Source organism: Oratosquilla oratoria, chromosome 41 (genome assembly GCF_046742065.1).
Source record: "Oratosquilla oratoria isolate Oo_2021 chromosome 41, ASM4674206v1, whole genome shotgun sequence".
Classification (NCBI taxonomy): domain Eukaryota; kingdom Metazoa; phylum Arthropoda; class Malacostraca; order Stomatopoda; family Squillidae; genus Oratosquilla; species Oratosquilla oratoria.
Genome location: NC_134817.1, coordinates 25541775 through 25559696, shown reverse-complemented (window position 1 = coordinate 25559696; position 17922 = coordinate 25541775). Strand labels below are relative to the sequence as shown.

Sequence of the window (17922 nt, the reverse complement as noted above, 5' to 3'; positions counted from 1 at the left end):
AGTGAATGAAGGTCATCCACTTTGTTCTTTATCATGCACATTTGTACGGCCATCTTTAAATCTCTCACCCATTTCTGCACCATCCCATCACTCATAATGTTTTCTCCATACACTTCACTGATCTGACAATGAATTTCAGCAGCTTTCATGCTTTTAGCAGTAAGAAAACAAATCACAGCATGTATTTCACAGGTTGCGGCATTCTCAATCAGAGGAGGCATTTCAAATACTCACAAACTTAAACACAGTCAGATGATTCCGTAATTATGTTGAAAAGTAGATTACAGTACAGGTTTTTATGTAAAAATAAAATTGTTTCAAAAAGTCTACTTGTTTCATTTTTATTTCAAAATGGTACTTACTTAAAAAATATGCCTCGTATATATCCACTACCACTATATTCCCAAGGGTGTCATAAAGGGCTACTAAATGGGGGAAATGTGAAGGAACTAGGTGTCTCTTTGTATTTTTCTTATGTGAAAAGTAAAGGCATGCTATGACTTGGTCAGCCCCCTTAGAAGGGGAAAAGGTAGTGTGTAGTACACACACACACACACACAGACGCATGCGCTCACACACATACAACAGTGGGTCACTACGAGCATAGCTCTTCTCCCACAAGATATAACAAGGTAAATACACATGCATGCATGCACACACACACACACACACACACACACACACAGTGTGTGGGACCAATGATGGTACTTGCATGTGGTGGTCCTTTGAGATGGGGAATTAACAAGAAACATCTCTCTGGTGCTCATTTCAAAACCTGTCAACATTATGATGTTCATCTGGAGGTACAACACCAGACTACAATCTATTTCTATCAACTTCAACTGTATTATTTCATTCACTTAACACAAGGAAACCTGACAACTAGTGACTGCTCCCTTCCTCTTACTAATTTCAGCTAGTAACATGGAAAATGTCCCACACTAATGCATCATGGGGAAAAAATCAAAGTTTCTTGCCAAAGAGATTCATGGGAGGGCCCAAGGTCTATTGATAGCCACTATAATGATGAGGCTTTCCAGTCAGCGAAACTCAAGGCAACAGTCATAATATATGCATATGTTTTTTTTGTCCAAAATTTTTGTAAGCGGCTATTCAGTAATGTGTTGTGTGTGGGGATGAATATTGTTATGTATATCTGTTTCATTACCTTCCAGGATATCAATACTTATGAGTACTTACCTGACTTGCAGGAACAAACTTATATATGTTATTTCAAAATCTAACCAATGGTTACTTAAATCTTCTGACTGTCCAAGGTGCCAGTATCCCTCCACAAGTTTGACCTTGCACTTTGTTTATGTACTCCTTCCACTGCAATGTGTAGCATTTGCATGTTCCAGTGTACCCCTCACCCCTGTTTTTCTCTTTACATGCCATGACTCACACTGTCTTGGGATTATGTTAAAATAACTATTTATGTCTATGACCACTGTTAAAGATCTGTCAAGTGGTTTCTATATTATTTTCTACTCATTTAAAGATTATGAAATGTGCTAGTAATGAGATCTTTCCTGAATTGGTTTGGGGAGAGTGGTGTGAGTGGTTGGATCCTGTCATGGATCATTCTTTTCATAAATTTGGAGATGGTAGAAAGGTGTGAGACTGGGATTTTTTATGCTGGTTGGACTGGTGATTTCTTTGGCCTCAAGATAGAGGTGATGTACCTGATTGTAAATACATGAGAGCTAAGCTCATGGGGTCCCCTTTTTTGTTCTCCCATTGTTGTTTGACTGGACTATTTCTCTTCCCATATCTTTCTTTTTGTGTGGGGCCACAACACTGCAGCATATGAGTGTCATTAATGTTGTTGCTTCATGGGTGAATAGTTTGTTAAAAAGTCATGTCATTGGTGAGCTGATGTGAAAACAGCCTTTACATAATTGAATATCATAAAATTACTCAAAATACAGTCCATACAGAAATATGGCTGAACTTGACAAAATTCAAAGGACTACCACCCACTGTTACTCAACACTGAGTGATCTGTCCAATAAAAAGACTGGAAACCTTTGCATAAACATCTTTGAAAGGAAAAAAACAGCAGATGTAAAAATGCACAAAGGACAAGTAATTCTTTGACAAGATATCAACATCCAAGGACATGAATCTGATCTTAGAATTAATGGGAAAAAGATTATAAAACAATGCCCATTTTCCAAACAAGGCAGATGATTTATGGAATGCACTCCAAATGGAGGTAGCAATTGCTCAGTGTACAAGTTGATTCAAAACAAATCATAAACATGAAGAAACCTGAAATGTAGGGGAGTAGAATGAGCATTGGGTGCCTTGAGTATCTGCCTCAGCCCTATAAGACATATGTAAACAAGTATTTGAGTGCTTGCATGCACACCCAAAAACTGGATGTGGAGAGATACACAAACAGGTCACTACAAGCATAGCTCCCGTGACGTAAAATACAATTCGGTAAATACACACATGCACACACACATATATGTAAATGACATGGATGAAGGTGTAGAATGTTACATGAACTACTTTAAAAATGATGCAAAACTACTAAAGAAAGTATGTATGGAAAAAGATTGTGAATCGCTACAGAGAGATCTGGACAAGGTCTGGGAATGGATTCAGAAGTGGGAAATGGATTTCAACATTAAGAAATGTAGTATAATGGAATTTGAAAAAAGTAAAAAAAGAATATCAGGACAATATAAAATTGGTGCAAAGGAAGTAAAGAAAGTTGGTTCTGAAAAGAACCTAGGAGTAATCATCACCAAAGACATACCCAGACAAGCAGATAAACAAAATAGTCAGAGAAGCCTACAATTTACTAATATCAATAAAGGTGGATTTTAATTGCTTGGATGAGGTAATGGTAAAGAAAATACTAGTTACACTGACAAGACTAATTTTGGAGTATGCAGTGACACTATGGATACCCAGTACAAAAAAAGAATACAAGGAAAATAGAAAGAATCCAAAGAGCAAGAACAAAGATGGCACCAACACTCAAAATTGACATATGACCAAAGATTGTCTAAACTGGAACTACCAACCCTGGAACAAAGAAGAGAAAGAGATGATCTATTGACCCTTTACAGAATCATGAAAGGCATGGAAGTCCTTGACAGAGAAGACTTATTAAACTGGGATAGAAGAAAAACAAGCGGACATGAAACAAAACTCAAAAAGGACAGTTATAAAAGAGATCTGGAGGGAGGGAGGGGTGGGAGAGAGAAAAACAGCTTTCCACACAGTGGTGGATGTCTGGAACAAATTAGACAAAATAATGGTGTGTACAAACACCATACAAGAATTTAAGAACAAACTAGATGCTCAGAGATACAAAGACAGGTCACTACAAGCAAAGCTCCCCTTCCTGTACAATACAACTAGGTAAATCCAGTAATTAGAGTTCCTGGCTGCCACTATGGCAGTCCGGGTTTGAATCCCACCCAGGGCTGAAATAATTTCAGTATCACTGTGCTGGAAGTTGTTACTCACTCTTGTGGGCGGGAGTTGGGAGTGGGTGCATGTAAGGTCATAGCATTACCCATAGTTGGGTCATATATGAGCTCTGAGCTCTCTTCCGGGAGGGAAATAGTTGTTGATCACGAGTCCAACACGTGATCCAATACCATGGTGAATCACATATGCACACACAGTTTTCCACACAGTGGTGGACACTTGGAACAAGCTGGACAAAACAATAGTATGTGCAAAAAACATACATGAATTTAAGAGCAAACTAGACACTGCAAGATACAAAGGCAAGACACCACGAGCATAGCTCCCCTTCCCGTAAGATACAACTAGGTAAATACAACTAGGTAAACTAGGTAAATACACACACACAGAATTATGAAAGGCATGGAAGTCCTTGATAGAGAAGACTTATTAAATTGGGATACAAGAAGAACAAGGGGACATGAAAAGAAACTCAAAAAGAACATTTATAGAAGAGCTGGAAAAAAGCCTTTCCAGAGAGTGGTGGATGACTGGAACAAATTGGACAAAACAATAATGTGCGCAAACACCATACATGAATTTAAGAACAAACTAGATGTTGCAAGATACAAAGCTGGGTCACCACGAGCATAGTTCCCCTTCCCGTAGAATACAACTAAGTAATTACACACACTCACACACACACATATGCACATACACACACAAAATTAATTTGTATTATCTTCAACTCCAGTTTGTATAGCCACACTCAATTAATCTTAGCTATGATTTTCCTGAAACTTTACCATGTTAATGAATACCAACATCACATTCTCTGGGAAATAGCTATGATGTAATAAAAGGAGCATATCTCAGTAACAAGGTCCATTAAGAGGTACAAGTTCCCTAAGTACTGAGGTATATACATATATACATGATTTATACAAATACATGCTCAATATACACTATGGCATTGTACAAAAAAAAAGGCTCTAGAACACCATGGCTTCAAAGTCACAGGAACCAAAGCAAAATTAAGGAGAGAAAAAAAAAAAAAAAAAAAAAAAAAAAATCAACGGGCACCATGGCACTTTGTAAAAGATCAAAATTCCCACTGATCTTATATCAAACCCAGTCACTTTTCATTTTTTTTTTCTTTTTTTTTTTTTTTTTACAAATTTCATAGCACAGGAAAAGCAACAGCTACTAAGGGCATCATGTTAAACTAAAATTAGTACTTTGGTGGGCTCCACAATTCTCCTGCAAAGAGGGCAAAGCAGAAGTCGTGGTGTGGCGCACCTTCAGATCATGACTGACTGTTAGGTAACATGGACTAACACATGAATTCCTGATATGCTGTGTATCACATGTGTATTTGCTATGGACGACTTGAGAGGTACATGATAAGAGGCACTTGGAATACCATAATACACCACCACCACACATATCTTCCCCACTGCCGCTGCTGTTAACTGTTATCCTTATGATATTAACAAATTCCAATATAAATACGGAGTACTTGTATAAGTCTTAGAACCATTTGGTTCTCTGTAAAAATGTTAGGGTGGAGACAAATAAGGGGATAGGGATGGGATAGAGTCATTGACTATCATTCAACTTCCCTTCCCATGAATCAATATGAAGTTGGGAAGGAATCTAAGTTTCCTAGTATACTGTATAATTAAGCAGTGAACGGGTAATTCATCCCTCCTTGTTACCAAGTGTGGCTTAATCTTATGCACTATTATTCTTTCCACTCTTCAACTTCAACCCACACTAATTATGAACAAATAACTGAAACTTAAGAGCTGAAAATCCATAGATGCTTGAAAAATCTTTTACTAATAACAAGGCACAGTTACAGGAACATGGAATGTAACACCCATGATGGTAAACAAAGTACTATACAAAGGAATGTTTAGCTGCCCACAGCACTTCCTCATGGGTTACTGTAGGCCCTGATTTACTCGTTTAAGTTTCCATTAGTGGGTGACAACTTAGTAAACACGAATATTAAGTTAATATGTCCCTCGTGCATATGATGACAATAAATGGAAAGAGGGAGAAAATTGCTCATATGAAAAACTGAAATAAGTTGTTATATAAATTTCCTTACATTGGAATACAAGTGCAGCCATGGCCACCAAATCTAAAATCCAAGTTCTGTATATATTCCGTCTTCCATTCCAGCAATAATATAGACTAACTTACCCTTTAGAATATATTTTGATTTATAATGCAATCATTTTCAATTCAACATACTACATTATAATTAATGTAATTATCTTTTATAAATAGACATTACACATAGTTTTCTATCTACATAATATATCTCTGAGAACCTGCATTCAAGTATTAACTATGAAATAGCAGCTGTATGAGGAAATGCTATGACAAGCTGTGCGCAATGGCACCACATTAAAAGCCTGCAATAAGTGGTTCTCCCATGAACCTTGCAGGAGGGGAGAAATGTGTGGCAGCGGTAGTAGTGTGGCACTAGTGAGGTAGTGGGAGTCCTGACAACTATTGTGAACCTGAAGTCCCATGCCACCATTTATGCTAACTGACTGCCATGTATCAACTACATGGAACTTGAAAGTATAGTACCCAGGCACAGGTATTCACTTAATCATGAAACTGGTATGACCTGAGGAAGTTTCACTAACATTAAGAGCAATGGTCAATGGGTTTCATCCATAACCCGCTGCAGGTCCTTACTCTAAAGAACCATAGTAGTTGAACAAATGAGGTAACTGGACTGAGTTGCACTGATATGACATGGAACTACACGAACTTTGCTATGGAATGAGTGGTGAGGTGCTAGCCCTGTTTGGTAACAATACTGAGTACGGCTGTGCAGTAATGGCAGTGTTCAAGGCTTTTGGACTGCTTTAACATAAATAAAAACTACAGTAGCTACAATTTCAATTATCAAACCAGTAATACCATAATTCTTCTACAGCAAATGTTGAACTTACTATCAACTACTCAAGGTGACAAATACAAGGGAAGATTATCAAGGAATTCACACAACTTGAATTATGTAAGTGATTGAAAAAATACTTAAAATGTTTTTCAGTGATCATTCCATCAACAACTGAAATAATTTAACTGGATATATAAATTGTGACCTAAGTGGGAATAATTGTGCAGTCAGAGGTAGCACAAGTTTAAATTTTTCAAGTTTAAATAATGTGAATCATATCTGTTTAAACTAGAGGAGGAACTTGTAAATACTTCTGTTTCCCTACTTATATGTGTTCTATTGTGTTTCTTTTCTGTAAAACAAAACTTCCCCATAATCTTCCCTTACAGTTTACTGGCTGTATAAGGCTTATCCTGGCTGCTCTTCTTCACTTCCACTTCTTTCTTCATGTTCCTCCTCTTCTTCCTCTTCCTCCTGCCCAACACCTGCTCCAGATGTAGAAGCTACTCCAGCCCCAAAAGATTTGAACTGCATGTTAACAGTACCACCAATTCTTTCTGATGGTAATTCTGAAAAGTGAGCCTGGAAAGACAAAGGAAAAATTATCAATAACTGTTCAACCTACAATCTTTTAATTCCAAACTGTTATCAAAGAAAAGCACATCTGCATAAACACCAGGACACTGGATTTTCATATGATGAAATGGCGAGGATAAATCATCTCCAGCTATCAGGCCATGCTGTGGAAGAGCTGTACTTTGTTTTATTGCCTCTGACCATAGCAAAGCAGGTAAGAAGAGGATGAGTCTTTATCCCCAAGATGCTGAGATAGGAGGGGTGGCTGAATGAGTACTGTATATGATGTGGGTGTGTGCTTTAACTCAGCCATCCTTTTTATAAGGAGGAAAGGGCCCTGTGTGTGTGTGTGTATTTACCTAGTTGTATTTACCTAGTTGTATTTTACGGGAAGGGGAGCTATGCTCGTGGGGTCCCGTCTTCATATCTCATTTTATCTAAACTATTTTTAAATTCATGTATTGTTTTTGCACACACCACTTTCTCATCTAACTTGTTCCAACTGTCTATTACTCTGTGAGGAAAGCTGTTCTTTTTCAAATCTCTTCTATAGCTGTCTTTTTTTATTTTCTTTCCGTGTCCTCTTGTATTTCTGTCATCCCATTTTATCAGATTCTCTCTATCAGTAATTTCTATGCCTTTCATGATTCTGTAAATATCTTCTTTGCTCTAGTGTCTGTAGTTTAAGTTTTTGTAGTCTCTCTTCATATGATAGTTTTGAGAGTGTTGGTGCCAGTTTTGTGATTGCTCTTTGTATTCTTTCTAGTTTTTTTATACATTTTTTTGTACTTGGTGACCATATCGTTGCTGCATATTCCAATCTTGGTCTTATCAGGGTGATTAGGATTTTCCTCATCATTTCTTCATCCAGGTATGTAAATGCCACTTTGATTGTTCTTATTAAATTATAAGTTTCTCCAAAAATCTTATTTATATGTTTCTCAGGTGATATATTATTCATAACAATGACTCCCAGGTCCTTCTCATTTTCTACTTTTTTTATTCCTTCTTCTCCCAAATTATATGATCCTGTTATTCTGTTTTTGCTTTTTCCAAACTCCATTATACTACACTTTTTTGTATTGAACTCCATCTCCCACTTCCTACTCCATTCTTGTACTTTATTTAGATCTCTCTGTAGTGATTCACAATCTTCTTCAGTTTTCACTCTTTTCAGTAGTTTTGCATCATCTGCAAAGAAGCTCATATAGCTTTCAATTCCTTCATCCATATCATTAATATATATAGCAAACATTATTGGGGCCAGAACTGTTCCCTGCAGGACACCGCTTATTACTTCATTCCATTTTGAGTGCTGATCTCTTATCACTACTCTCATTTTTCTTTCTTGCAAAAAGTCTTCCATCCAATTTAGCAATTTACCTTGTATTCCTCCTTCATATTCTAATTTCTTAAGCAACTTCTTATGTGGTACTTTGTCAAAAGCTTTTTTTAGGTCTAGAAATGCACAATCAGCCCATCCATCTCTTTCTTGTATTATATCTATTAGCCTTGAATAGAAACATATTAAATTGGTGACGCATGATCGTCCTTGTCTGAATCCAAATTGTCTTGGATTTAGTACGTTGTTTTTTTCCAAATATTTTACCCATCTACTTTTGATAATTCTTTCACATATTTTTGCTATTGTACTTGTTAGAGAGACTGGTCTATAGTTGGTAGGTTCTTCTTTATTTCCTCCTTTATATATAGGTACTATATTTGCTTTTTTCCAATCTTCTGGAACTTTTCCTTCTTTTAAGGAACTGCTTATTATGCTATGTATTTTGTCTGCCAGTTCATTCCTGCATTCTTTCAGAATCCAGTTTGCTATTTCATCTGGCCCATGCGATTTTCTGACATCAAAATTACCCAAGTGTGTCAATATTTCATTCTTTGTTACTTCTATTTCTTCCATAGGGGGACTTTTTCTTTCCACTCAATCTCTTCAGGTTGTATATTTTCCCTTGTAAACACTGATTTAAAATGTTTGTTCATAATTTCTGCCATTTCCATTTCCTCAGTGTATTCAACTCCTCCTTGTCTTAATTTCTCCAAGTCTTGTTTGGTTTTCAGTTTATTGTTTACAAATCTGTAGAATAGTTTTGGTTGATCTTTACACTTTTCTATAACATCTTTTTCATATTTTCTTTTTTCCTCTCTGCACTTTTGTACATATTCATTTCTATAACCAGTATATATTTTCCATTTTTCAGGTCTTCTGTCTTTTTTCCATCTGGTCCAGGCTTTGTCTCTTTTGTCTTTTAACTCCCTACAACTTTTGTTGTACCAGCATTTTACATATTCTTTTTCTTGTTTTTGTCTTGGGACATACTTTTCCACTCCTTTTTTGTAAATTTTTGTCAAAATATTCCATTTCTCTTCCACTGATGTTTCTTCTTTGTATATTTCTTCCCAGTTTTCTTGTTGGAAGAATTCTCTTATTTTATCAAAGTTTGTTTTTTCATACATCATTCTTCCTTTTCTATATTGTTCATTTCTTTTCATATATTTTTCTTCATTAAGTTCCAGTTCAATCAATATGTGGTCACTTTTACCTATTGGTGTTTTATATTCAATCTTGTCCACAATTCTAGGTTCAGATGTAATTAATAAGTCTAGTCTCGATGGTTCTTCTTCATTTCTATACCTAGTGTTCTCCTGTATCCATTGTGTCATTGTGTGTTCAATAATCATCTCAAGTAGAGCGTTTCCCCATGAGTCATCTCCACCCTTTACTGTCATTTCTTCCCAGCAGATTTCTTTGCAATTAAAGTCGCCCATCATAACTATTCTTCCTCCATCTTCCATTATTTTATTTAATGTTATCTTTGTGTCCTCTAACATACTTTTATGTTCACTCTCCTCCCATGAGGCTGTTTTTGGAGGCACATAATTTATCACAAATTTTCTGCTCTTCTTATCTCTGTCTTCCACTTCTATCATAATCATCTCTACTGTATTCTTTCCATATATGACACCTTTCACGTTTATATCCTTCTTAGTCAAGAACATAACTCCACCCCCTTGCTTTTTCTCTCTGTTTCTAATCCAATAATTGTATGCATCATGTCCTACACTGTTGGGTGGTAGTGGGCCTTTTAATTTTGTTCTACAATTCCCATTATGTCTGGTTCTTTTTCTTTCAAATAATCATTCAGCTCATTCAATCCTGTTATTAATCCATCTATATTTGTGTAAGACACTCTTAGTTTTCTGCCACTTCCATTGTGTTCTCTGTTTCCCTTATGTTTTTCTTTTGTATGTCGAACTTCCTTAGTTTCATGTTCACTACTCTCCAATAGAATCTCTCTTTCTCTGACTCCGTTCTGTTCTCGTTTTTTGCCTTAGCTTCCAGTCTTTTCTGCTTTTCTTCCTCTCTTTCCTCTTTATTCATTTCCCTTTTTATCCATATCTTTTTGTATTGTTCACTTGTTGCTAGTTTCCCTGTTTTGGATAAGATATTCTCTGCCGTTGTTTATGACTTGAATTTAATCTTAATTGGTCTGGTCTTGTCTGTGCTATACTTTCCGAGTCTAAATTTCTCTTCGATTTGTTTCATAATTCCTGGTTCATCTTCCTGAACTGATTCTAGTAATTGGCTTACTTTTTCATTTTCCTCTTTGATTCTTGTGGTTCTATCTGGGTTATGTTTCTCTTCCATTCCTAATATAATTATACATTTCTTTTTGTCTGCTAAATCTCTTACTATATTCTCCTTCTGTCTCATCACTTTAATAACTGAGTTTTCAGTTTGTTCATTCATTTGCTGTCTGATTATGTCAGTGAATGCAACCTTGCTATTTTCTTGAATTTTTTTCCAACCCTCCTTGTTCTCCATATTATTCTCCTTTAAGACTTTATTCTCATCTTTTACTTCTTTTAACTGTTGTTTTAATTCTTCAATTTCCTTAGTTAAGTTTTTGTTCGCCCTCTCTAGTTCTTCCAATTTTTCAATTCTTCTTATTATACTGTCAACATTACCGAACCTACGCTCCAAGTCCTCGTTCATCTTATCGACCTTCTCTTCTAGTCTTGTCAGTCGGGGGGGGGTTGTGTCCCCCCCACCCTCTTTAAATCCCTTGAAAATATTCTCATCACTTTCTACTGTATTGCTCCTATCTATACCTCTAATCTTCACATTCCTATTAGACATGTCGTCATCATCCAGCTCGTCTTGCGGTCGTTTGTCCACCTTTCGGCGGCCCGTCAGGGCCAATTCCTCCACCTCCTCATTACCTTCCATTTCCCCAGTAATCCCTCCCCCTCTCCTCTTTCCTTACTTTCCCACTACCCCACGAGCAATTTCCCCCCACCCTGCAAATACAAAAAGGCACTTCTCTTTGCGTTGGGATCCACAATCTGCACTTTTCTTCAGAACGTTCTTCAAGCCGTCCGTTCGTTGAAAGTGTGTGTGTGTGTGTGTGTGTGTGTGTGTGTGTGTGTGTGTGTGTGTGTGTGTGTGTGTGTGTGTGTGTGTCTGTTTGTGTATTTACTTAGTTTACCTAGTTGTATTTTGCGGGAGAAGAGCTATGCTCGTAGAGACCCGCAGTTGTATCTTTCCGCATCCAGTTCTTTCTTAAAGTCATGTATAGTTTTAGCACTCACTGTTTTCTCTTTCAATTTATTCCATGTATCTGTCACTCTGTGTGGAAAGCTGTTCTTTTTCAGATCTCTTCTGTAACTGTCCTTCTTATGTTTCTTCTCGTGTCCCCTTGTATTTCTTCTGTCCGATTTAAGTAGAGCATCCCTATCAAGGATTTCCATCCCTTTCATAATTCTATAGATGGTTATCAAATTGCCTTTCTCTTCTTCGCTCCAGAGTTAATAAGTTTAGTTTGTCCAATCTTTGTTCGTACGTCAACTTGCTGTGTTGGTGCCATCTTTGTTAATGCTCTTTGAATTCTTTCTAGTTTCTTTATGTTTTTTATTGTATTGGGTGTCCATAGTGACACTGCATACTCTAATTTTGGTCTAATCAGTGTAACTAGTATTCTCTTCACCATTTCCTTGTCCATGTAGTCAAAGGCCACATTCATTGATCTTATTAAGTCATAGGTTTCTCCAACTATTTTGTTTACATGTTTGTCTGGTGTCATGTCATTTAAAATGATTACTCCTAGGTCTCTTTCTGAGTTTACTTTTGTGTATTTACCTAGTTGTATTACACAGGAAAGGAGCTATGCTCGTAGTGACCCACCTTTGTATCTTTCAGCATCAAGTTTTTTCTTAAACTCTCGAATAGTATTTGCACACACTGTTTCTTTATCTAACTTATTCCATATATCCAGCACTCTGTATGGGAAGCTATTCTTTTTCCGATCTCTTCTAGTTATCCTTTTTGAGTCTCTTTTCATGACCTCTTGTTTTTCCATTGTCATTTTTTAGTAAATCATTCCTGTCAAGGATTTCCATTCCTTTCATGATTCTAAATATAGTCAGTAGATCACCTCTTTCTCTTCTCTGCTCTAGTGTTGGTAGTTCCAATTTCGATAATCTTTGTTCGTATGTTAAATTGGAAAGAGCTGGTGCCAACTTTGTTGTTGCTCTCTGTATTCTTTCTAGTTTCCTTATATTCTTTTTAGTACTGGGTGTCCATAGTGTCGCTGCATATTCCAGCTTTGGTCTAATCAATGTAACTAATATTTTTTTAATCATTTCTTCATCCAAGTAGTCAAATGCCACTTTCATTGACCTTAATAGGTTGTAGGTTTCACCGACTATTTTGTTTATATGTTTATCCGGTGTCATGTCTTTGCTGATTAATACTCCAAGGTCCCTTTCCGAGTGCACTTTTTTTATTTCTTCTTCGCCAATTTTGTAATTTTTTTAAATTCTGTTTTTGCTTTTTCCAAACTCCATTATGCTACACTTCTTGATATTGAAGTTCACTTCCCACTTTTGAGTCCATTTCCAGATTTTGTCCAGGTCTGATTGTAATGAATCACAGTCCTCTTCTGTTATTACTTTCTTTAGTATTTTTGTGTCATCTGTGAAGAAATTCATATAACATTCAACTCCTTCATCCATGTCGTTTATGTATATGGCAAACATGATTGGAGCCAGCACTGACCCTTGTGGAACACCATTTATCATTTCTTCCCATTTCAAGTATTTGTCTCTAATTACTCTCATTTTTCTCCCAGTCAGGAAATCTTCCATCCATTCTAATAATTTACCTGCGATGCCACCTATTGATTCTAATTTTCTTATTAATTTCTTGTGTGGTACTTTGTCAAATGCCTTTTGTAGGTCTAGATAGGCACAGTCTGCCCATCCATCCCTCCCATCTATCATATCTATTAGTTTCGAGTAGAAGCACATTAGGTTTGTTGTACATGATCTTCCCTGTCTAAATCCAAATTGGCTTGGGTTTAGTAAAGATGTTTCTTCCAGGTGTTTAACCCATCAACTTTTGATCACTTTTTCACATATTCTAGCTACTGTGCTTGTTAGGCAGACCGGTCTGTAGTTGGTTGGATTTTCCTTTTTTCCTCCTTTATATATTGGTACTATGTTTGCATTTTTCCAGTCTTGTGGTTCCCTACCTTCTTTGAGCGAGCATTTGATTATAGTGTGTATTTTATCTGTTAATTCCTCTATGCATTCCTTCAATATCCAATTTGCAATTCCATCTGGACCATGCGATTTTCTGACATCAAGGTTTTTTATTTGGTCGCTTTGTTACAGTTATTCCTTCATTGGGGGGGGATTTCTGTCTCTCTATTCCCTCACCTCTTTCTTTATGGTCTTGTTATTTGTGTTTTCATTATTTTTCAACCTCTCATTTTCATATTTTAACTCGACTATTCTTTTTTTAGTGCACTTACCTCTTCTTTTATTTCAGTGTTTACTTTTCTAAGTCACTCACTTCCTTGTTGCCTTTATTTGTCTTCCATAGATCAATAGTTTCTTGCTTCCATGATTTGTTCATATTTTTCATGTCCCTCTCTATGTCTATAACTCTACTAAACTGTCTTTCTAGTACCCACTAAATCCAGAGAAATGACCCTCATCGCCATTATCAAGTAGAAACCTTTTCATACCTCTCAGTGATCTGAAGCCTATGTTTCCATTTTGCTTCGTCCCTGCACCAGTAGATGGCTCTGGGTACATGTTTATATTGTAATGCGATGGATGGCCATCTTGGGGTTTCTCTGGCCCATCATCATTTTCTTCCATTTTATTTCAATTATACACTATTTACATTGTAAACTAACCATTTCCGGTATCCATGAGCACTTCCCTTACAATATATCACACCCTAGGTATTCTGCAATTGCATTGCTGTTAAGATGTTCCATTTTAAAGTATTTCTCAGGAGCTCCAATTTATGTGTGTTGTCACTGACCATCAACGTGTGTGTGTGTGTGTGTGTATTTACCTAGTTGTATTATTCAGGAAGGGGAGCTATGCTTGTAGTGATCCATCATGTATCTTGCAACATCTGGTTTGTTCTTAAATTTTTGTATTGTGTTTGCATATACTATTGTTTCATCCAATTTGTTTCAGACATCACCACTCTGTGTAGAAAGCTGTTTTTTTCAGATCTCTTCTATAACTATCCTTTTTGAGTTTCTTTTCATGTCCCCTTGTTTTTCTTCTATCCCAATTTAGTAAGTCTTCTCTGTCATAGACTTCCATGCCTTTCATGATTCTGTAAATGGCCAATAGATTGCCTCTTTCTCTTCTTTGTTCTAGGGTTGGTAATTCTAGTTTAGACAATCTTTGCTTGCATGTCAATTTTGAAAGTGTTAGTGCCATCTTTGTCGTTGCTCTTTGGATTCTACACTCAACTCTCGATTTAGTGGACCTCGACTTTCCGGATTTTCGATTTAGCAAACAAAAAAGTATGTCCAGTAGTAACAGTGAAATTCCTGACGAAGTCCATAAAATGAAAATTTGTCCGATAGGTGTCCAGTAGTAACGTATGTGCATGCCGAAACCTAACAGCGTGGTTCAATTTCTTCTTTATAGTAATGTATATCATTATACGTATGTACTGTAGCTTTTTATTTATTTATTTTTTTTATCCTAACAGGCTCACTTTAAAAGCCCGTGGGAGCTTCACTCCCGAATTTAATAGACTAGAATAGACTGTAGCTTTTTATTACATATCTAATATGTATGTGCACGCCGAAACCTAACAAACAATTTTCTACGTAACGGACTTATGTCCGACAGGTGTCTGGTAGCAACGTATATGCTCGCCGAAACCTAACGGCGTGGTTCAATTTCTTCTTTATATGTAATCTACTTCATTATACATATGTACTGTAGCTTTTTATTACATATCTAATACATATGTGCATGCCAAAACCCAACGGACAATTTTCTACATAACGGACTGATGTCCGATAGGTGTCCAGAAGTAACATATGTGCACGCCGAAACCTGATGGTGTGGTTCAATTTCTCCTTTATATGTAATGTACATCATTACACATATGTACCTTAGCTTTTTATAACATATCTAATACGTATGTGCACGCCGAAACCTATCGGACAATTTTCTACGTATCGGGCTTACGTCCGATAGGTGTAAGTAGTAACACATGTGCACGCCAAAACCTAACGGTGTGGTTCAATTTCTTCTTTATATGCAATTTACATCATTATACATATGTACTGTAGCTTTTTATTACATATCTAATACGTATGTGCACACCAAAACCTAACAGACAATTTTCTATGTACCAGACTTATGTCAGGTATTTAGTATTAGTAACAGACGGACCCGATTTTCAAATAACGGACAAGGGTCTCCATGCATTTTGTCCATTAACCCCTTCCATACGGTGCCGCCTACGTAGGCGTCATGAGGAGCAAGTGGATTCGCGACGCTGCCATATCGGCGTCTTGATTATATTTATTGTAGTCGCCCCTGTGTTTTTACATTCTCTCAAATGTGCCCTGAATCCCATTCTCTGTGGTTTTCAAAATTCGCGGGTGAAAGAGAGAACGATCGATATAAGCGGTGACTATATTTTATGATGCGAGTATTATTACGACACGTCGTACGGCTGGCATTGGCTGCTGCCCGCGAGATTTAAGTCCGGAGTGAAGTGGTTAAATTGAGGGTTAAGTGTATTTTCCTTACGTTCTTTTTTGTACTGGGTGTCCATAGTGCTGCAGCGTACTCCAATCTTGGTCTTATCAGTGACTAGTATTTTTTTTACCATTACCTCACCCAAATAATTAAAAGCCACCTTTATTGATCTTAGTAAATTGTACATTTCTCTGACTATTTTGTCTATTTCCTTGTCTGGGTACATGTCTTTGGTAATAATTACTCCTAGGTCCTTTTCAGAACTTTCTTTACTTCCTTTGCACCAATTTTATATTGTCCTGATATTCTTTCTTTACTTTTTCCAAATTCCATTATACTACATTTCTTGATGTTGAAATTCACTTCCCACTTTTGACTCCATTCCAAGTCACTCTGTAGTGATTCAGTCTTTTCCATACTTTCTTTAGTAGTTTTGCGTCATCTGCAAAGAAGTTCATGTAATATTCTACACCTTCATCCAAGTCATTTACATATATAGCAAACAATACTGGAGCCAATACTGAACCCTGTGGGACTCCACTTATCATTTCTTCCAGGGTAGAGTTTATATCTCTGAGCACCACTCTCATTTTTCTCCCATGTAAGAAATCTTCCATCCATTTCAATAATTTTCTGTACACCTGTTGTTTCGAGTTTTCTTAATAGTTTTTGTGTGGTACTTTATCAAATGCCTTTTGTAAGTCCAGGAAAACACAGTCTGTCCATCTGTCTCTTTCTTGCATTATATCTATTAACCTTGAATAGAAACAAATCAAATTTGTGGCACACAATCTTCCCTGTCTAAAACCAAATTGTTTCTGATTTAGTACATTGTTCTCTTCCAGATGTTTAGTCCATCTACTTTTGATGACTTTTTCACAAATTTTAGCTATTGTACTTGTGTGTGTATTTACCTAGTTGTATTTCACAGGAAGAGAGCTATGCTCGTAGTGCCCGACCCGCCTTGTATCTTTCAGTATTAAGTTTGTTCTCAAATTCTTGTATAGTTTTTGCACTCACTGTTTCCTCATCCAATTTATTAATGATAACCACTTTGTGTGGGAAACTATTCTTTTTCAGATCTCTTCTATAACTATCCTTTTTAAGTTTCTTTTCATGTCCTCTTGTTTTTCTTTTATCCCACTTTAGTAAATAATTTCTATCGAGGACTTCTGTCCCCTTCATAATTCTGTAGATGGTTAGTAGATCTCCTCTTTCTCTTCTTTGTTCCAGGGAGTGTGTGTTTATATATATATACATAGATATATATATATATATATATATATATATATATATATATATATATATATATACATATATATATATATATATATATATATATATATATATATATATATATATATATATATATATGTGTGTGTGTGTGTGTGAAATGGGTGGGAGCGGAATATGCCTTTTGACTTTGGCTACCTTCCTTGTAAGGGGGAATAAGTCTTTGGTATATATGTGTGTGTGAATATATATATATATATATATGTATATATATATTCATATATATATACATAATATATATGTATATATATATATATACATATATATGTATACAGTACTACCTCTCATTAACGGACGTTAATTAGCTGTGTTTGCGGTGTTTTCGCTGTGTTTTCAACTTTTTGGTGCTGCTGTTTAGTGCTGTGCAATCACTATGCCACCCAAAAACCACTCCAAATCAAAGGATTATTCACATCAACGGACACCGTTACCCCCCTTTTAGTCCGTTAATGAGAGGTAGTACTGTATATATGTATACATTTATATATATGTGTGTATGTAGATGTGTATATATATATATATATATATATATATATATAAATATATGTATACATTTATATATATGTACGGGACAGAAACATGGAACATGAGAGAGGAAGAGAGGAGTTTGAATGTGTTTGAGATGAAATGTCTGAGAAGTATGATAG

General features: G+C 36.2%; 1 protein-coding gene across 2 annotated transcripts in view; it reads right to left on the bottom strand.

Annotated features, from left to right (window-relative positions):
* Positions 1-17922, bottom strand: part of Tasp1 (Taspase 1) — a 75579-nt gene that overhangs the window by 299 nt on the left and 57358 nt on the right. For both annotated transcript variants that reach the window (XM_076178261.1, XM_076178262.1), the window contains one exon: positions 1-6940. This exon is cut by the window's left edge and continues 299 nt beyond it. In XM_076178261.1, coding sequence (XP_076034376.1) covers positions 6767-6940 — 174 coding nt within the window. In that variant the 3' untranslated portion in view covers positions 1-6766. The remainder of the gene's footprint in view (positions 6941-17922) is intronic.